The 21,663-nt window shown below is 50.7% G+C and overlaps 1 protein-coding gene across 1 annotated transcript in view; it reads left to right on the forward strand.

Moving 5' to 3' along the window:
* Positions 1–13,357, forward strand: part of CAPN8 (calpain 8) — a 62,641-nt gene extending 49,284 nt beyond the window's left edge. Inside the window, exons 14-21 of the mRNA XM_046679763.1 lie at positions 3,048–3,116; positions 5,722–5,779; positions 7,238–7,302; positions 9,909–9,977; positions 10,402–10,480; positions 11,017–11,133; positions 12,027–12,085; positions 13,072–13,357. Of these exons, the coding sequence (XP_046535719.1) occupies positions 3,048–3,116; positions 5,722–5,779; positions 7,238–7,302; positions 9,909–9,977; positions 10,402–10,480; positions 11,017–11,133; positions 12,027–12,085; positions 13,072–13,095 (540 nt within the window). The 3' untranslated portion in view covers positions 13,096–13,357. The remainder of the gene's footprint in view (positions 1–3,047; positions 3,117–5,721; positions 5,780–7,237; positions 7,303–9,908; positions 9,978–10,401; positions 10,481–11,016; positions 11,134–12,026; positions 12,086–13,071) is intronic.
* Positions 13,358–21,663: the final 8,306 nt, after the last annotated feature.

Consider the following 21,663-nt stretch of genomic DNA (forward strand, 5'->3'; position numbering starts at 1 on the left):
GCCAGTGGCGGATAGTGCCTCCTGCCTTGAGTCGGCTGCAATACTGGGCCCCAGAGGCTGTTTCTGTGCTTGTGGATCTCAGAGATGCTGCTGCCCCCAGGGGACTTATCTGTCACAATGGCATCTCTTACTATGATCCAGACGTTGTTAGAAAGGCCAGTGGGCCAGGGTAGAAGGTATGCAGCGGAGTGCACAATTCCGTTTTCTTTTGGTTTCCACTAAATGAAGCTAAAATTGACTCTAAGTCCCCATTGCACCAGGCTGGCGGGAGTTCAGTCCTAGTCATTATGGGGCTCCCCAGCTCTGCCTCCCATGGTCTGGGGTTTTCTGAAACAGCAAAACAACAGGAAGTTGCTTCTGGTCGTGAGTCCACACTGGTCTCCCTTGGGACGCCCAGTGTCTCAGCTCACAGGTTCTGCGAGGGCGGCTCCCGGGCTTCTGCACCAAGTCTGGGGCTTGGAATCTTGGGCGAACCAGGGGCTCCCAGGCCTAGGGTCCAGCCTTCCCTTCTGAGGTCCCTGGATCAAGGCTAGGGGGCCACACAGGGAGCCACACAGCATTCCAGGGCCTGTGGACTTCTGATATCTTGGTTTCTGGGAAACTTGGCCTTTTCTCTCTAGGGCTTCCCTCCCTCAACACACACACACACGCACGTGCACACACACACACGGGATAACATCTTCAGTGGACTCCGGACTTTACAGGAGACTGGAAGAGCCATTGCTTTCAAGAACTTCAGTTTTCCTCCCTCCCGAAGCCCCCAGCTTGTGGGCAGTCAGACATTCGAAGGCCCGACTCCCTGCTAGGAATGGGGGAGTGAAAAAATTACAGGGTGGACAAAGCACTCTTGGAATTTAGATGTGTTCATCTGAGCAGGGTTGAGAAGATGTCATCAACACGCAGTGTAACAACAGGAAAAGAGTCCTTGCTTTTGCCACGCTGCCTTACCAGTTACAAAGCATTTTCACACATATTTTCTCAGGACAGCAGATAATTCCACTACAGGAAGTTCCTTGAGAGCAAGGACTGTGTCTTGTTCATCAGTGCATCTCTGACGCAGATAAAGAACAGTTTCCGACATGTGCCGGGCGTCCAGCACATCTGTTTTTAAATGAATGAACAAGCTATGAAGTGCCCTATATACCATCATGTAAAAGCATCTTTCTCACTCCCCTCCCCTCCACAAATGCCCCTGTGAGCCATGATCCCCACTAGCGGCGAAGTGCCTGCCACGTACCAGTGTGTATGCCCATATCCATATATTGGGGTATGCAATTTCATACTTTTTCCCCCCAGAATAATAGAATATTACTCCACGTCCAGAATTTGTGGATTTCCCACTAGATTTCGTCATATAGTATATTGTGTTACATAAATAACATAGTGTTTTTATTCTACAAAACCACTTTAAAATCACATATGTGAGATAAGAAGTGTTTATCATTTTTTCTTCTAAAAAGTTTAGAAGTGTTGTTGGATTTGCTCATCCTATGTGTAAACAGTATGATAATCATTAATATCGCCGTGCTATAGATGAGGGAACGGAGCCCTGGAGAGGTCGGGCTGTCGAAGGAAGGATGCTGAGAGCATCTGCTCTGGTTGTCGTACAGGTCGGGGGTGGAGAAGTGCATGGGCCACCGTTTGAATCCTGGTTCCACCCTTTACTAGCTGTGTAATCGTGGCCTGTTACGTAACACTTTAAAACCTCAGTCTCTCCATCTTTGAAATATAGACAGCAATGAGACCGACCTCATAGAGTAGTCATGAATATTAAATGAAATAATGCACACATAGCACCTGACAGGTAGTAAGTACTCAACAAAGGTAAGTACTATTACCACGGTTGTTACTCTTATTAGCACAGTATCATCAGGCCATATTGGACCTTTTGGACTTTTCCAAGTGATGGTTTTGGAAGAAATTGACCTGGCTTTCTGAAACTCTTCAAGACATCTGGGAAGCTTGTGTCTTTTCCCATTCTGTCTGGTAGTGACAGTTGGGGAGGAAAGAGTCCATTGTCATATCAGAAATTCTCTGGAAGAATCATTCATATAATGATTTGTAATTTTCAAAGGACTTTAACACATGTTAGCTCTCATTTGGTTCTCAACATGACCCCATGGAACAGGCCTAATTAATTTGATATTAGAGTTGAGGAAATGGATGTTCAGAACCCTGAGGTGGAATCCAGTAAGTGGCCAATGTGGTTTTATTTTAATTCATTAATTAAATTTTTTTTTTTTTTTTGAGGAAGATCAGCCCTGAGCTAACATCCACCACCAACCCTCCTCTTTTTGCTGAGGAAGATTGGCCCTGAGCTAACATCTGTGCCCATCTTGCTCTATTTTATATGTGGGATGCCTGCCACAGCATGGCTTGACGAGTGGTGCATAGGTCTGCACCCGGGATCCAAACCAGTGAACCCTGGGCCACCGAAGTGGAGTGCACGAACTTAAACTGCTCTGCCACCGGGCTGGCCCCAGCCAATGTGGTTTTCGAAGTCCAGTCTTCTGGCTCCTGGTTCTGCTGTTTCCACTAGGCCGTGATCTTAACTACTTTGTAATTGTGTTGCTATTTCAGAATCTGATGAAAGCTAAGAAAATACCTATCAACACTACTCCACATATCAACACTACTGCAAATTTTCAGGCCATTTCTAGAGTTCACAGACCCCCTGAGAGTTGTTGGAGAATCCCTCAGGAACCCACAGACTCGGACTGAGAGCCTCTGCTCTCAGCATCTCTGCTGGCCTCTGAAAGCGATCCAGGGTTGAAACCAGAAGTTCAGGGTTGGTGGGGATCACGACCCCACATCACCCAGAAAGGAAGCCCTTAGACGCCCCTGCCCCACATCTTTGCGCCTATGAGTTCCCCGGGCCAGGACCGGGGCTCTCTCCTGTTTGCCGCCATCTGCCCCTACCTACCCAATGCCTGGCGCATGATACGTGCGCAATAGATACAATAACGATGACCGAATGAATTATAAATTTTTGCCTTTCGTTCTCCTCAACGATTCCCATCTTACTTTGCAATCGTCCTGCCTTTTAGCCACATCCCAGTGAGGTGGATCAAGAAGACGGCCAGTTTGAGAGCCTGTTTGAGAGGCTGGCGGGGAAGGTGAGTGGAGCGCATCTACAAGCTTCCAGACAGGCGGGAGAGCGCTCAAGAACGCTCTGGTCCTTTAGTCTTTACTCCCTCCAGTCTCCGTGAGTGAAGAAGGTGAGGTTGCAGGTCTCGGGGCCCCCCAGCTTCTGTCTGTTGCCTCCTCCTTTCTTAAAACTGAGGCCTTTCCTGCCCTGCTGGGGAGAGGCATCATGATCCCGAGGCCACTTTTCTCGCTGCGTTGACTGACTCTTGAGAAAATAGAAAAGCTGAAACTCCAGAGCCTAGCCTTTGTGTTTGTAAACTGGCCCTGTCAGATCAGGGTCCTGACCAAAAAGCTGGGGTGGCAGAGCCTCCCTAAATCAACATCCTCCAGAGGCGGAAGCAGTCGCCCGGCCCGGGGAAGGCAGCTCGGTTACCCTGGCCTGGGGTGGGTGCTGTCTGTCTGGCCACCTCACCTGCCCTCAGGGAGACTCCCAGAACCTGGCCTGTGGAATTCAAGCTTGGCCCCCGTGCCAGCCCCACTTGGGCGCACAGAGCCAGGGGGAGAAGCCACACGCGTGCCCACTGCTCCTTCTCTCCCCGTCCTGCTGACTTGGGTTTATTGTGGTTCTGGTCCTATGAGCTGCGCTAACAAAGTACCCCAGCCTGGGTGGCTTGTCAACCGCAGACATTGACTTCTCGAACTTCTGGAGGCTCGAAGTCGAGATGAGGATGCCGGCATGGTCGGGTTCTGGTGAGGATCCCCTTCTAAGCTGCAGACTGCTGACTTCTTGCTGAGTCCTCACGAGGTGGAAAGAGGAGGGGAGAGCTCTCTGGGGTCCCTTCTATAGGGACACTAATCCCATTCCTGAGGGCTGCACCCTCCTGGCCTCATCACCTCCCTAAGGTCCCACCTTCTAATACCATCACCTTGGGGTTAGGTTTCAACCTATGAATTTTGGGGCCCAAACACTCCATCCAAGACAAAAGGGGAGAAACAATGCTCTCCACGTTCCAGGGCAGCTTGGAGCTACTTTTTGGATTTAAGGATAGAAGAGAAGAAAACACATCAGAACGCTTTGCAGAGAATAAGACCTGGGAATGCAGATCCTTTTGCACAGTATTTAGTGAAAGCTTTGCAAAAATGAGTCAATTTATGTTTTAGATGGATGCTCAGACCAGTATTTTTACTAACAAACCCTTGTTGCAAGCAGAAAAAACAAACAAACAAACAAAAAAACCAAAAATCCCAAACCCTTGTTGCCTTAGCTGCCAAGGGGCCACATTTTATTAAGAACATAAGACTGGTAAAAAAAAAAAAAAAAGCTTCTATTTGGACAGTTCTTCACGTACCTTATCTTGCTTTTCTCTCCTGCTGTGGTGGCAATATCGCTCACTCTCCCCACTCTGCTGGTGAAGGGTCAGGAGCCGGCTGGGCCACAGGCCTCGTGCGGGACAGGCCAAGGTGTGAACACAGACTCTCGACATCCCACTTCTTTCCTGGCAGGCTCACGGGGCTGATCTTCTTGGCCCCGAGGCTTTTCAGAGGGTTCAGAGGTCTTATTATTGGGACTGCCTATTCTGTGCCAGAACGAGGCCAGCTGCCCTCACAGTAGACACTGCTCTGTGCACCTGTCTTGCTTATTTCCAGTAGTACCGCCTCCACCAGCCAGGAGGGAGCAGTAGGACCACCGGGTACAAATGATAAAACCACACTTCACGAGGGGAAGTGACTTGGCCAAGGTCATACCATCGGTGAGGGGCAGGGTCCCGATTGGAACCCAGATCTCAGTCCAGGGCCCCTTCCTGTGCCTTGTTAATCATCCTGCCTGAGGTCTGTCCTCCAGCTGAGAGGTAAGGGACGACCCGTCCTCTGGCTCAGTGTCCATACCTCATGCACGTGGGAAACCCCGCTCTCCTGTCTCTACTTCTGGTTTGAGATGGGCTACTGCGTGAAAAAACTGGCCATGAAAACCCTGTGAATAGCAGCAGAGCATTGTCTGATAGAGCCCCGGAACAGGAGAGGATGGCACAAAAGGAGCAGGCAGGGTTTCCCTCTGTGAACACAGGGGCGCTAGGAGTTGAAATCTAACAGCAAACTGCATGAAATAGCAGCTCCCAAAGGTGCAGTGGGAAAGGGGGCCCTTTGGGTGAGACAGTCTTAGGTTTCAAATCCCAACTCTGCCACTTGGTAGCTGTGAGCACCAAGCAATTATATCACCTGGGGATGACAAATGACATTGTGTATGTATATGGTCTTTAGCAGTTCACAAAACCTCAGCTTCCTCAACTCCAAAATGGGTGCAGAGTCCTTTGCAGGATTTGAGGAAATTCCACGTGGGGTGTGTGGCCTGTCAGTGCCAGCTGCCACTATTGCTACTCGCCACCCTTTGTTCTCTAAGCCCCAGGCAAGGCAGCAAGCCCCCTGGGTGGCAGCCTTCCGCCATGGGGGTTCTTGCTTACGCCATTGATGAGCGCCTCCCACCAGGCTGTGGGCGCCCCATTGGAGTTTTTAAAGATGTCACAGCCTTTGAAAATCACGGGGTCGGTGGACCTGGTGTCTGACTCTACATTTATATAACATGTTGAAACACTTGTCAGGGTCCAACATGACTTGTATCTGGGTTCCTCTTTCTAGGATTCTGAGATTGGTGCCAATGAACTCAAGAAGGTTCTGAATGAGGTGTTTTCCAAACGTAAGTTCTTCCTTGGGGCTTTTCAGAAAGTCCATGGGAGCCTAAGAGAGATGCTGGGGTGGGGGTGAGGGTGGGTCAGGCATCCGATCGGGAGCACCGCAGGTGGGAAGAAGGGGCCTTTGGCTTCTGACCCCTGATTCCCTCCAGGCTGAGAGAGTGTCCAGCAGGAGGGAGATGCTGGAGTGGAGGGAGTGCTGGGTGGGGCTGACACTGGGGCCCTGCAGAAAGGAGTCCTGAGTCCTGGGAGGAGAGAAGCCGGGCTGAGAATGACTTAAGTGATGTTTTCCCACAAAATTAATAATGTTGATGCCGTGGAAGCCTTGCTCTGTAGCGCATCTCTGGGGAAGGAGTATGGAGGGGTGATTCTGACTTTCCTAGACAGCATGCAGTTCCCCATCTTCAGACTTCAGCCAGCCCTGGGGGCTGTCAGAGGATCAGACTGCATCAGGAGGGTAGGCTGGCTCCTCCCGTCTGAACCCAAGCCCAAGGGGGCTGGCACGGAGCAGGTCCTGTGGTGCCCAGGGAGGAGCCCGGTTCAGTCTTCCAGCTGGTCGACTGACGGGCTCACTCACCCACTGCTGCAGGGCAGTGTGAGAATGCAGACACGGGCTGGTCCAGTGCGCGCATCCCGGAGACGGCACCCTGGGCTCACAGCCCAGGCCCTGGCTGCTCCAGCTCTGGCTCCTGCCTTTGCTGAGAAAGAGCCCAGAGAAGAGGAGGGGGCTGCAGGGTCTCTGGCCCCTTCCTCCTGGCTCACAGGCACGGGCGAGGTGAGCTGGGGGCCAGGGATGGCTGTGGCTCCAGGGAGGTGCCTGCAATTCAGCGAGTTCGGATAACAGGTGCCCTTTGAGAGGCTGTGTGTTGTGGCTGAAAGTGCAGGCTGTGGAGCCGGGTGGCCTGCCTTTAAATCCCAGCTCTGCCCCATGCTGGTCGTGAGATCTTGAGCGAGTTAACCTCTCTGGGCCTCAGTTTCTTTATCCATAAATTGGGGATAATGATAATATCTACCACATGGAGTTAATTTGAGGCGTAGAGGTACAGGGCTTAGAACAATACCTAGCACATAAAAAGTTAGCTGTTTTGTCAGGAACTTAGCGTATACCAAGCGCTGTGCTAAAAACATCACTCACATTGTCTCATTTTGTCCCCGACCAGTCTCTGGGGCGGATATTATTATTGTGCTTATATCCCCTTGACGGAGGAGGAAACCAGACTCAGAGATATTAGTCTGCTGAAGTCCCGTGACTTGTGAGCAACAAAGACGAGGCTCAGACACGGAACCCCAATTCTGGTGCCCCCTGCACTGCCTCCTCTGCCGAGGAGCCCGCCACCTTTGTGTGGAGACCTCGTTCGGCTCCATGCTCTGGCTAGTGGCTCTGGTGGCCTCAGCCACGGAGATTATTTCCGCCGTCTTCAAATGATCCTGAGTCCTGCCCCCTTTGCCGTTTAAATATTTAGGAACGGACATAAAATTCGATGGATTTGACATCAACACTTGCCGGGAGATGATCAGCCTGATGGATGTATCCTTTAAATGTCCCATGGTTTTTACTTTTTTCCTGTTTTTGACGACTCCTCAGCATTTCCCAGTGAGAAGGGAGGGAGGGGTAGGAATGAGAAGGGAAACAAGTGTTTACTGAGCATGTGTCAGCTGTCCTGCTTGAGCTTTAAGGAAAAACGCATCATCTCATGTTTGCTCCTTGATGAGCTTGAGATTATCTCCGTTTTACAGGTGGAGAAACTGAGGCAGGCAGTTTTTAAGCAACTTGTTGAAAATCCTTGGATTCAGAGACAGCGTGGCACCTGTGCTCTTCCTCCACTCACAGCCTACCTCCCTCCAGGCTCCATTCCCACCCTCCTCCCTCTTTCCCACCCTCTGCCCCTCTCCCCCACCCCATCCCCATCCCTATATGATCTTCATCTCAGGGTCTTAACACAGCCCTCTGACAGCCACTACCAAGAGTTTAAAATTATCACACGAGACAAAACCTATTTGTTCTCTCTGACCCGATTTAACCCTCACTCTACATCGAAGAATGTGGAAGAGTTTTGGGGAGGAATGGAGAGGGTTTGGGCATCCTAGGTGGAAGGAACAGCTTATGTGAAGGCAGGATGGGAGAATGGTGGAGTATCACTTCCTCCAGTCTTTGCCTAGGGTGGGTCCAGGTTACCATTCTCCATGGTGCTGATGGTGAAGGCGATTTCTTTATATATCGGAGCATTGGGGCTTTCTCCTAGTTTGTAGCACCTCATCCATGATGTGAACTGATGACCTCTGGGGCAGGGGAATGACTTTTATTTGCATGGTGGTCATGCGGAGGGTCCTGAATAGCCAGCGTGTAGGTACTGACCTCTGCTGAGGTTATCAGCCATGGAGAGACGCTGCCCTTGTGGTCCCAGAGCTTCAGATGCTGGGGCTCTTCCTCCCAGAGTCCTTCTGTGAGGCCTGCATGGTAAACAATTTAATTCCTGGGCCACAAAGAACTGTTAAGTGTTGATTCACTTTGCTGCAAATAGTTCCTTGGTTTCTGAATCGTTCTTCTCAGACTTGCCTATGGATTCAATTTAGATGAATTGTGGTCACCCCTTTGTTGTCACCCTGTCATTGTTCCCAGTGGTATTTGCGTCTCTCATGGCTCCAAGAGGACTGGGACTCTGTCATTCTTCAGGAGGGTCTGTTCCACCGTTTGGATGGTATGAGCAGTGGTTCTGAACCAGAGCGTGCAGCAGACCCGCCCGTGGAGCCTTTTGTAAAAATAACAACCCTACTGAGATGTAATTCACGTACCATACAATGTACTAGTTTAGTTTATTCAGAGTTGTGCAAAGATCACCACCCATTTTAGAGCATTTTCATCACCCGTCAAGAGACTCTGTACCCATGTTAACACTCGCTCCCCTTTGCCCCTCAGCTCCCCCACACCCCCTGCCCTGCAAACACTTTCAGTCTCTACAGATTTGCCTATTCTGGATACTTCATATAAACGGAATCATGTAACCTGTGGTCCATTGTGATTGGATTCTTTCATTTAGCAGGATATTTTAAGCACGATGGCCTGTATCATTGCCTGTGGAGTTTTAAAAATACAGTTGCCTGAGTCTCACTCCTGGAAGTGCTCTGGGACGAGGCCTGGGTCTCTGCAGGCAGTTCCACCTGGAACTGAGGACAACTGGTGTTCCGGGACAAGGGCTTTGGAACAGACAAAAGTCCAAATTCTGGCTCCACCACTTATTATTTGTATAAATTTGGAGAACTTACTAACTGCCTGAACCTCAGTTTCTTCTCCTGGAAAATGAGATAGCAGTATGGAGCTCCTCTGGCTATTGTGAGGATGAAATGAGATCGAATTATACAAAGTGCCTCAACCCAGAGCATTAGCTCCCTGTGCATGTGACTATTGTGAGCGATGTTAGTTGAATTATTAGTGAGGATTTGAAGGCTGTGGTGCCTTCAACACTCAGTGTGGATCACAGATACAAGAACACAGACTTTCTTAATGGAAGAGGTTTATGCTCTCGGGTGTAAACATGACTTGTTTGGCTAGTTGAGGGAGGTGGGAGTGAAGGCCTGTGAGCCAGCTGTGCTCAGTGTCCCAGTGTCCTGGGAATCAGGGCTGGGAAGCTTGGAGCTCCCCTCCAGACGTACTGACAAACTCAGGCAGACTGTGGTGGACAAGAATCTCAATCCTGTGCAAGTGATGATTTTTCTGATAACATTTTGACATTCTAAACAACAAAATGTTTCAATTATCAATCACAGAAATTTAAATCTGGAAGAGAATTTACAGGTCATATAGCCCGACTCTCTCAGTAACCCAGATGATGGGGGTGGGGGGGTGTTAGATGCTAATCAATGACATTGTGAAGAGGGCTGCAGGCTCAGGACATGCCCTTTGTTCTAGCTCTGTGCCTGACCTCAAAGGAGGGCCTTTGAGAGTGTTTGACTCTTTCTTCTTCATCTGAATTTGTTTCCCACCAACTCTTCCCACCTTGACCCCCAGGACCTGCTTACTGCAGGCATGGATGTTCACTGAGGCCTTAGGACTTTCACTGTGTAAGGTCACAAGAGAAAGAAACCCATAAGACATGTAGAATTTGGGCTTGATTTTGTGGCCTTTAACATGCCTAGAACAATGGGACGGGCACCTTGGGACCAGTGGAATTCAAGACGCTCTGGTTGAAGATTCGGAAGTATCTGGTAACGCTTCTCTCCCTCTTGGGCATCCTCTGGGCTCTAGTCTCTCTCCTCTGTTGTGTTTCTAGCCCCTTGCCCTCCCTGACACTCATTCCTAGTCTGCTGCATGCCCTCATCTGACCAGATCCTTAATCATGGTCAAAACCAACACAAAACCTGGCCACGTCGTTCAGGAAGGACTAAGAAGGCAATGAGGGATGTTTGTGCTGATCCCTTCATGGAAGCCCTACTGTTCAGAGGGCAGAGGGGCCAGCATGGCCCTCAGCCCAAGCTCTTACCTTTGTTCTGAAACTTCTTGAGAGGAGCCAGTGAGGTCTCTTTTTGAGGGCATCTCTGACCTTTCAAGGAAGCGATGGGGTGAAGGGAGATGGTCCCAGCAGGGGCCACAAATGACTGTTTTCTATCTGGAATTTCTCTCCTGCTTTAGGAAATCTATCAGGAAACTGATTATAACCACTTGGGGACCATTGATGCCCACGAGATGAGGACAGCCCTTAAGAAGGCAGGTGAGGCCACATCCTGTAGACAAGGTCTTGGGACCCGAGGGGCTCATTTTAGGTAGTTATTGTGACAATAATGATCATCAGTGGTCATTGTCTTGTGTTGGAGATCAACGTGACAACAAAGATCTGTGGAGCACCTTTCCCATCCAGGGAGGAGGGGATCTTGCTGGATTCTGTATGACATAACACTTTAGACTTTTCCCAAGGACTTTGCCTATTACTGGGGAGGTGACGGCAAGCACAGAGGGGGCTGTGAAGGACACAGGCAGGACAGGCAGTCCCCTCACCTTCTCTGCTTTCTCTTGCCTCAGTGAATGTGATGCACAGCTGACTTAGTGTTGGAGCTATGGGCCTAACTTAGGACCAGGGAGGGGGCAATAATCCTAATGAGGCTCATCCAAATGGAGGCTGATTGGATGACCAGACCCTTCTGAGGGACAGACTCAGGCCTGACCCCTGCACTGTCAGCCCCTGAGTTCTACTGGAGCCGGTGCTGAGCCCTCCACTCCACCTGTGACCCGGGTCCCCTCTGCCCGCAGGTTTCACCCTCAACAACCAGGTGCAGCAGACCATAGCCCTGCGGTATGCATGCAGCAAACTCGGCATCGACTTCGACGGCTTCGTTGCCTGTATGATCCGCCTGGAGACCCTCTTCAGTGAGTCGCTCTCTCCTTTAACCCCATCCCATTTCTCCTGGGGTGCAGGGAGTGGCAGGGGGCAGGGCCAGAAGGCAGAACCAGACGGTGCCTTTGGGAGGCCACGGGGTCAAAGAAACCACGGATGAGGCTCTGTAACTGTGGCACCCTTGAGGGAGGGGAAGCAGAAGCTGAAGGGCCTGAGGATGTCCAAGCTGGGCACACCAAGGTCAGAGGCTGCCTTTTCTTGGGGACTTACAAATGTGCCATCTAGATGGTTGTGCAGTCACTGGGCCGAGGTGAATGAGTCCCAGTAATGGTCCTTAAATGGTTTTTAGTGCTTATTCACACCCATGCCTCCGTGGGGGTCATAGTGAGAGCATGTGTCACCTCCCAGGGAGGGGATGGGGTCCCCCTCTAGGAGGCAATAGGTTCTCCTGCCCCCTTGGGCCTGGGGCCTCATGCTGAGATAGCCTATTGAGGGACAGTGTTTTCTTTCCACTGAGGAGTGGGAGGGACGTGAGTTCTAACAGGAAATGTTCAGCCAGCCAGACACGAAGCTAAGGGACCGGGTGCCCCACAGATGGGGCAACCACTGTCTGTCCCACAACCCCCACTCCCCCTCTACCCCTGTTAAAAGAATTGCAAGTTCCTAGAGCTTCTGAGGATGGAGATGACGAAAGACCATCTCTGCTCGCAATTGGAAGTTTGTGCATTTGGGCAGGGGACCTCTGCTGCCAAAGAACCTCGCCCCGGGCGAGGGATCCAGAGGGAGCTTTTCAGGCCCTGCAGCTGGCTGGTGGGGGGAAGGGGGAGGACATCCTGTGGGGGTGGGGTGGACAGAGGCAGCTCCCTGACTATTCCCAAGTCCAGGAACATCCCCGTCTAATTTCATTCCTTCTCTGGCCTTCTAGAACTGTTCAGGCTTCTGGACAAGGACCAGAGTGGCATTGTCCAGCTCTCTCTGGCTGAGGTAAATGGCTTGAGCTTTGGTGAACTGCTTGCTGATGGCACTTTGGAATTCTTGGGTGGTCCAGGGGCTGAGTGGGGCTTATTCATATTGACCTGTCTTACTTCCCTGTGAATGCCATCCCTGTTCTAGGGAGGCATTGTGGGGAGGAGTGGGGTTGTCCTGCAGTCTTCTAAACGTTTTTATTTACTTATTATCATTATTATCATCTTAAAGATAGAGTTACAGCTACATTTCAGATCATTTCAAGGATGCAAGCTCTTATTAATTCGGATGGAATTGTGGGTGGTGGGTACAATTTAAAGTGTCTGACTTCTAGGACCAGATGTCTTAGATTGACAGATAGAAAGACACCAGAAACAAAAAATTGAATTGCAACAAGGTAGACTGAGGATGCAAAATAAATGGGTGTTCTACTGTGTGAGTCACATGGCGCCTTATGCAGACACCACCGTAGCACTTCCCTGGGGAGGGCTGCAGCCCCGTACATGCAGCTGCGTATGTCCCGAGGGTCCAGGCCAGGGGGGAGGCATTGCCCTCCACCTGCTTCTGAGGCAGAGGAACGAGAGGACCAGGTTATTCCCGGCCCTGCCAATTCGTCCGGGCACAACCACTTTCTTTTCTTCTCTGAAATGGGAATGTCATTGAGCCTTCTAAGGAAAGCTTTCATAGAAGCTTATCTTGTGGATGCCTAAGTACACCTGGACAAGAGTGCTGAATGTTAAGTATACAAACTGAGTGTATAAACACACACACACATCTATTTTTGGAAGTCCCTCTTGGGTGTGGGTTTGTCCTGTCACGTTCCTATAGTGCTCTGGCTTAGGGCTTAGTGACTTGGTTAAGGGCTTCTTCTTGTTGAGCAAGGCTCTTACTGGAGGGCAGAGATGGAACAAGCTCGCACCCACGGGAGGCAGGAGAATGTCTCAGGCAGAGTCTCTCCAGCTGCCGGAGGCACAGTGAGCTCACCCATTGTCCTTCTTTTGCAGTGGCTGTGCTGTGTGTTGGTCTGACGCAGAGTTTTGGACATTGGCAACGCTCCCTGCCAGCCTGCCTGCCTCTTTTCTCCCCTACTTTACAGCTTTGTGAACATTTATCCTTGAATGGCGTTCACTGGTTATTCATCTCCTGTCTGTCATTGTCCCCTGAGATCCTGGCCTGTCCCACTGGAGCAGTCTGGAGAGCCCTGGGTCTCTCTCAGCGGCATTGCAGCTGACCAGCTGACCAGGGCCCAGTGGAGGGACGGAAATCAATTAAAGATGTGAGCCAAAATGATTTCTGCCTTTGTCTAGTGATATGCAATGAGGGACTGCCCTGGGCTTCTCATGCTTTAAGAAAGAAGATGCTCTTGGGAAATGGCATGGCCCCAGGCTGCTGAAAGATGGGAAAAGTAGGTGGGTTTCTTGGAGGGGAGGCCTGCTGCAGATCAAGCTGCCTCTGAGGGCCCCTGCGGGGAAGGAGTCAGCTCCAGCCTGTCTGAGGAAGGGCGCAGGGATGGGCTGCTGGGAGAACAGGCCTCTCTTCCTCACTTTGCGGGGAGAGGTTGCCACACTGCGCATGTCTGCATCTGTGAGTCTAGAGGTAAATTCCTGCGGAGGGAGTTCTTACCTGACAAACAGCTAGAGGGACATGCAGTTCCGGTTAGTTTTGGCCACAGCTGAACACAGGGGTCTTTGTTGTTGGTAGGAAAATAGATGCCACAGCATAGCGTCCTAATGGGTAGATGGGGACAGAGCTGGGTCTTACACGCGGACTTTGGAAATGAGATATAAAGGAGACGAATGTCTTAGTGAGTTTGAGACGCTGTAACAAACACCACAGACTGGGGGGCTCATAAACAACAGACCCTGATTTCTCATAGTTCTGGAGGCTGAAAGTCTCCAGAAAGAGATCAGGGAGCCAGCAGGGTCTGGTTCTGGTGAGACCCTCATTCAGGTCGCAGACTCCTGACTCCTTGGCGTGTCCTCACATGGAGAGCAGAGAGAGGAAGCGAGCTCTCTCGTGACTCTTCTAAGGGCACTAATCTCATCATGAGGGCCCCACCCTCATGACCTCATCTAACCCTAATGACCTCCACACACCATCACATGGGGCAGGGGTGGGGTTTCAACACATGACTTGGAGGGGACACAGCATTCAGTGGATGACAGAGAGCTACTGGAGAGAAGACACACATACACACCTTGGCCTCCGTATTAGTCTGATTAAGGATTAACGTTCAACCTCCAGAAGTAGAGCTGGGTGAAGGTTCCTTATAGGAGCACAGCTCAGGACTCACCTGTCAGCCTTTGATTACGGCTGCCTTTGATTCTCCCAGGGACGGTGCAGTAGGAGGGCCTCCGTAGCTGAAGCAAGAGGTGCAGCTCTGGGACTCACCCCTCAGGGAGGGGCTCTGATGGCACCACTGCAGGGAGAGCTCAGTTCATTTGATGGTGGAGAAGGAGGAATATTTATTTTGGCAGCCTGTGGGTCCCAGAGGGAAAAGGGTCCTTCCTCATCCAGTCGAAGGTATGAAGGTGGTAGGAGGACCAGAGTGTCCATCGGCAGCACTCAGCCCTAGGGGCCCAGCTGGCTTTAGTCTGATGCTCATTGACCAGGTACAAGTCCCCACCCCACTCTTTAAAAATGCTACAAACCACTTCTCCCTTACTTTTCAAATACAGCATGGCTGCCTACATTTCAAGCGCTATGTTATAACCAACTTGAACAGGTAGTTTTATTTTTAAAGTCTGCAAGCTTCAACCACTTTCGAGGATAGTCTGGTAACCCCCCAAAACACAGTCTCCTTGTGGCATCTATAGCCAAATCTCCTGATTCACTTTAAAATGTACTTTTACAGTTGGCTTATTCAAGTGAAGATTCAACCGGCCTCACCTTGCCCCTTTTAATCTAGAGTCATCTCCCCCCTTTTTTGTGGTATTGAATGATTAACGAATAATTGGACTTTTGAGAAAGAACGTCGCAGGATGAGGCTACTCCATCTGCATCTCAGTCTAATTAATCCTCACACCGGGGGTCTGTCCCAGCTCCCTCCCTCTCCCCAGGGCCACATGCGGGGTGCCTTACAGGGCCCTGGAATAGGGGGAAAGCAGGGGTCTAACTTTCTCTCCAGTGGGGCTGCCATCTGAGCATGCCCATCCTTGGAGGTGGTATCTCCTGCTTTTGGCCCATTGGCTCCAGGACTATCCAGGCTGGAGCCACCCCTCTTGGGCCACACCTGGTCTTTGCTCTGGTTGTCTTCAGTTCTCTGAGTCTGCGCCTGGGCGGGTGTGGGAGGCAGGGCCCTGCTGGGAGCGTCTCCGTCTCTGTTCTGGCCCTCAGGAGTCCCTCCCTCTCAATCCCTCCTGCCCTAGACTCCTTGCTCCCTGCAGGAGGCTCAGCTTTCAGAGAAGGAAAGTTCTGAAAGGGGGTTCTGCTCAGGCTGCCTGTTTGTTACAGCTGTCTCCTGAGGCCAGAGAGCTCACAGGCTGGGCCACCTGCTGACAACAGGGGGAAGCACAAACCCAGCTTGAGCTGTAGTGAATTATTCTGCAGTTAAAGCAGCAGCCCCTTCTGTGGAGGAAGGGAGAGCAGACAGGTGGCACCCAGACCTCTCGGAGAGGGCCGGGACCCTCGGGGCTGGAATTTCACATCCATTTAAACATGAGTCACCACTCCCGCTGCCCCCTGGAACTTCAAACACATTTCTGCATATTTCCTAGACTGTCGTCTAACTGCCAGTTGGTCAGTGCCTCAGCTTCTTCGTCTGCTGAATGGGATAATAATAATACCTACCTTTAGGGATTGTTGTAAGGATTAGTGAGAGACTGCACAAAAGCACAAAGAACAGTGCCCATTCCCTAGGTAACATGCCACGTGATCGCTTTTGTGGTCGCGATTGTTAGAGGCCGGCGTCTGGGTCTCTTTTGTATATTTTGAGCTGTGCTTGCTGGGCTTTCCTTTGATCCTGATCAAGTTTAGGTCCAAGACAGAGGATCCTGAGGTTCAGCAATGTTCCCAGAGTTGACGTACCACCACGTGCTCCCTGTCCGGGTCCTGAGCACACCAGGCCTGTGGAGGGCTCCGGCGAGGGGAGTCTGCTTCTGAGCTTTCTCTAAGGGGAGTGGCTGTGTTGGTTTATGATGAGGATTTTAGGCTGGTTACTTTTAAAACTACAGATGAGATTCAGGCTCCAAGGAGTGGAATTTGTTTGCCCCTTTGTTGGGAAACATTTACATTTCTAAGGGAAACCTCTATCTGTGAAGATGCCTCCCTCTCTGTGCTAGGAAGAAGGGGGGATGGTCTTATTTCTAGAAGCTCTTAATCAATGCCAGAGGCAAGAACTTTAAGTTGGTTACTGTCTGGCAACCTCATGCAACTGACCCCCCCCCCCCCCCCCCCGCCCAAATCCTCCTTTGTCTTTAGCTGAGGATAAAATTCAAGCGGTGACTTCTGCCATTCACTCAATCCGGTTTGATTCTTATCTAAAAGTTGTGGGACCACCAAATGGCCAGACCATACGGGCACTGATATCATTTTAACTTTTTTACATATTCTTCGTCTTGTAAAGAGATAACTCACATACCTATGCCTTAAATTTAGCCTTACTCTCCACCCAACTTTGCAGCAGCAGGAGCTCTGACTGCCCGTGGGTCTTGTCCCCACACACCAGCTCTGCCTGCCCATGGGTCCTGTCCCCATGCTATTCCACACTATTCTCTAAATAAAAGAGCACTACTGCCAGATCTTGAGAGTCTAAGAAATCTTTCTTTCGACTCCTCGGCTCACCGACCCCGCATCAGTAAACACAGAGGAAGGCAGATGGGCATGCTCTGAAGTTTTAGGAGGTACTGTGGTTCTGTGCATAGTGTAAGCCTTCAATTTCAGCTTGTTGAATTGAATTGAATTGAATTGAATTGAATTCAACAAGGAAGAGAGGATTAGGACATGAAAGCCATTATCTGGCAATGAAATTCAAGCCAAAATCATCCTGTGGTCAACATGATCCTGCTTATGCTCTGGAAGGGGTTGCCGGGGAGCCTGCTCAGAGCCTCACGGACACTCGTACGTGGATTTGCACAGTGGGCCCACCCAGTGGGCATGGGCAGCTCCACTTTGGCCCCTAGACTCCAGCTGGTGACCTGGAGTGGCATCCTTTCACCATCCCGAGGACAGTGGAGCAATTCTACTCAGTAACTCAATCAATAAACGTGTCTTAAGCACTAACTTCATGTCAGGCTCAGTGCTCACCCTGGGAGTTGCAGGGAGGGGGTGCAAAGGTGAGAAGGCAGGGCCCCGCCTCAAAGAGGCTTACTATCTAATGCGGGCAACAGACTTGTCACAAGGAACAGCAAGTTGATACAGCATGACCTCAGGGCTGGAAGAGAGGCACAGAAAGTCAGGCCACCAGAGGAGAGAGAAGTTATGCTGTGTCCGAAAGTGGAGCAGACTCCACGCAGGATGGGCCGGAATTTGACAGCTGGGGCTGCCTTCATTCACCCAGGAAATATTTATTAAGCATCAGCTATATTCTAGGTATAGCCGGCCCTGGTGGTCTAGTGGTTGAGATTTGATGCTCTCACTGCTGGGGCCCGGGCTTGTTTCCTGGTCAGAGAACCACATCACCCGTCTGTTGGTCGTATGCTGTGGTGGCTGCGTGTTGCTGTGATGCTGAAAGCTATGCCACTGGGATTTCAAATGCCAGCTGGTCACCCATGGTGGACAAGTTTCAGCAGAGCTTCCAAACTAAGACAGATGAGGAAGAAGGACCTGGCCACCCACTTCTGAAAAAAACTGGCCGTGAAAACCCTATGAATCACAGCGGAACATTGTCTGATATAGCGCCGGAAGGGGAGAGGATGGAACACAAAGACCGAGCAGGGTTCTGCTCTGTTGTCCACAGGGTCCCAGGAGCTTGAATCCTCTCCACGGCACTAACGACAACAATTCTAGGTATTGTGCAGGCCCCGTAAGTGAGGGGGAAAGATGCTCCAGGTGGAGGGGCAAGCATGGGAGGAGGCAAGTGCCTAGGAAAGACGGAGCCGTTTGTAGATCCTGGGCTTGGGGAGGATTCAGAGCTGCACGCTGACTTTGAGGCTGTCGCTGCAGCCCTGCAGAACCGCCGGGCTGGGAAGCAGCAGCCGTCTTCCCTGCTTAGTCCCATCTTCTGTGCCACGTTCCTGCCTAGGGTACTTTGCCTTTGAGTATCAGAGGGAAATGATTTGGGGCCATTCCCCAAACAAGGCAAAATCCTTGGCCTCCTGAGGTTAGGCTGCTCAGTAACGTCTACCCCTCCATTCCCTGGGCTGGAAGGACCCCCGAGCTCTGTCGGCAGCTGAGAGACCCCTGCTGTGGCTGGCAGTGGGCCAAGGCACCTGGACCTGCAGCCAGCAGTGGCCTCTGCAGCAATGTCCTTACCACCCAGGGTGAAGAAGAGAGGGCAACCCCTAGAACCACAGAGGCCCCTGGGAGGAGGGTCCTTTATGGGGACTGTCCCTGGGTACGCCCAGAAATGCCCCCTAGAGCTGAAAAGCAATCCAGATGCATGACTAATGAAGCCTCCCACTTCCACCTGCATCCTTGAAACATTTACTACTAATTAATTTCTCAATTACACAACAATGCACTTCCTAATCACACAGGGGAAGCACCAGCAGCTATAAAGGGTCGTTATCTATTGCACAAGTGATTCTAATGGACGCTCTCCCAGACTCGAGAGAGGAAGGGAAGGGGCTGGGGGAAGGGAGGGAGGAGAGAGAGAGACGGCTAGATGGAGATTGAGAAGGAAAACCTGGCTGGCAGGGCCTTCCTAGTCTCGGAGGCTAGCTGATGTCTGGAGGAGCTCTGCTGTCCGGGGACCTCAGTAACCCTTCCGGAAGACATGCAGCCACCTCTGAGCTGAGGGAGAAAAGGCTTCCTTGGGAACCCTGCCAACTGTGCAAGCACCAACACGGAAATATAAACAATAACATACAGACGCGACACAAACATAATTATAGCCCAACATTATGGGGAGAGAGACTCACTGGGGACCGGGCGCTTTCTCACGTCGGAAAGTCCCCTTTCCCATTGTGGTGATTAAAGCAGAGAGTTTCTAGTTTCTGTCTCTCTCTCTTTTTTGTTTTGTTTTTACTGCCATGTGGATTTTTTTTTTTTTGCATTTATACAAAAAAATTGGAGAGCAAGTTAAAATGAGTGGCTTTCATATCATGTTGGAGTACCTGCATTAGCAAATGCTTATTAGGCTCATCAAATATTATTGGGCACCTACCGTGTGTGGGGAAGTACGCTGGGCACCCAAATGAGATGTGATCCCTGCCTTTGGGTATGGCACTAGATTCTGAGGAGAGAGACAGGGGTCAAAACAAGTGGCTTCAATATGAGGCGAAGGGACAGCAGCCGGGGCAGGCATAGGGAGCCACGAGGGTCCTGGCTCATCTTGGGGTTCAGGCAAAGCTGTGGGGGACAGAGGAGAGAGTGGAATAGGAGTTCCCTCCCGTCTGACCCAGATCGCGAGGGCCGGCAGCCCTCCCCCACCCTCAGCACCTGGCTTACATGTAGCAGGCCAGGTGGGAAGGCCGCAGGGGCGGGAGGTTATCCTGGGTGGTGTGCTGTCTGCCGCGGTCCATCAGGAGACAGAAAGTACTGCAGTTATTCGAACAGAAAGAATTAAATGTAACAAATTGTTAACTGGGTATAAAGTTACAACTAGCAATTGAATGGATGCAAAGAGCACTTCAAGGTACCCTGGAGGTCACAGGGGCAGGAAACTGCAACGCATAGGGCTGAGCGAACAAAGAGAAGAGGTTGGAATTACTAAACCTTAGAAACTTAGAGAGACCCCATCGAGCTGAAACTCGGACGTCTGAGGAGCTGGTGTCTGGACTGGGGAGGCTGCGCCACAGAAGGCGCGCTTTACCATCTCGGGAATAATTGCAAATTGGAGCCAGCTGCCGCTAGCGCCCCCTGTTGGCAGATCGGAGTGACAGCTCCTCACAGCGGACACAGATTCCGAAGGTGGGGGCGTCCTGTAAGTGGAGATTCAGTCCTTCAACATAGATTTTTGAGCACCCTCAAAATGTCAAGCACTTTTCTAGCTCTGGGGTCACCACAGTGAACAAAACAGACAAACTTCCCTGTCTTTGTGGGCTGACATTCTAGTTGAGGGAAACAGACAATAGACAAAAATAAATGAGTAAATTATATGGCATATGTAACATATTGTATGAAAAGAAAGAAAGCATAAGAGGGGTGCGTGTGTGCGTGTGTGTGATTAGGACAAGCATTCGGTTTTAAATAGGAAAGTCTGGAAAGTCCTCTCTGAGAATTCGGCCTTTGAGAAAAGACCTGAAAAATGTGAGGGACTGAGCTGTCTGGATACTCAGGGGAAGAACATTCTAGGTAGAGAAAACCAAAGAATACAGATGGACAAGTTGAGGAAGAGCGCAGAGGCCGAGAGGCTGGAGCTGGAGGGAGAGAGCAGGACTCACCTCACGGCTGGCCTGATCCTTACAATCATGGTGACGAGCTTGGGTTTGACTCAAGTGAGACGGGAAGTCAATGGAAGGTTTGAGCCAAAGAGTGACAAGGTCCCGCTTGTATTTCATTGGGACCATTCTGGCAGTTGAGTTGAGAATTGAGTCAAGGAGCAGCAGAGAGACTGGGAGGGCTGAGGTCACAACCTGGGTGGGAGGTGACAGTGGCTGGGGCAGGTCTGGCAGGCATGGAGGTGGTGAGGAGCGCTCAAATTCCAGGCAGACTTTGAAAAGCGAGTTGATAGGATCTGCGGTGGGGCTAGATGTGGGGTATGAATGAAGGGAGGAGTCAAGGATGATGACAGTATTTTTGGCTGAAGCAACTGAAGGATGGAGCTGACACTGAGGTGTTTTTGTTTTTAATATTTATACCACCTATATTATAAAGTTGTGAAAAGATTCCATTTTAATTCATTAAGAGAAAATTAAATCTGAAGAATGCAGTCTTAATAACCTGAAAGCTACACATCATCCTGAATAATTAGAATATTTGCATGTTTTCTTCTCAGTACTCTTATGGCTCCCATAGGGAGAGAAAGGCTTCTTTTTCCAGACAGGCTCTGGGAGTGGAAGTGACTTTGTACCCTCTTGGGCTGTACTTTTCCACCACACCTACATCTCTTCTAGAGTCTTTTTCTGACTCCTGCTCCCCACAGGTGGCCTCCCCATTGCCAGCTACTGAGGACTTGTCTGTCCTTGCCTTTATCCGCTCTGCATTCTCCTGGGTTCCCTCTCAATTTCTCACCTTTTCCTCCTCCGTCTCCCCTGGCTCCTGAGATGTGGTCCAGCCCCAGATGCCCATCCCTCTCCAGCCCAGCTCTCTCTGACTTTGTCTTGAGTTTCAGCTGCCTTCTGGGGCCAAGGTCGTCCTGAAGGCACATGCGATTCTCCATGTCCCCAGCTGAACTCATTCTTCCCCCTTTATTCCTGATTCCCCTTCCCTCCCATCTTTGATGTCACTTAAGGTCACCCCCCAGCCATTCTGGCTACAAACTCAGTCATCTTCAACGCCTTCCTCTTACTCATCCTCCTGGTTAATCCATCACTGATTCCTGTCAGTTCTCTTTT

Source organism: Equus quagga, chromosome 12 (genome assembly GCF_021613505.1).
Source record: "Equus quagga isolate Etosha38 chromosome 12, UCLA_HA_Equagga_1.0, whole genome shotgun sequence".
Lineage (NCBI taxonomy): Eukaryota > Metazoa > Chordata > Mammalia > Perissodactyla > Equidae > Equus > Equus quagga.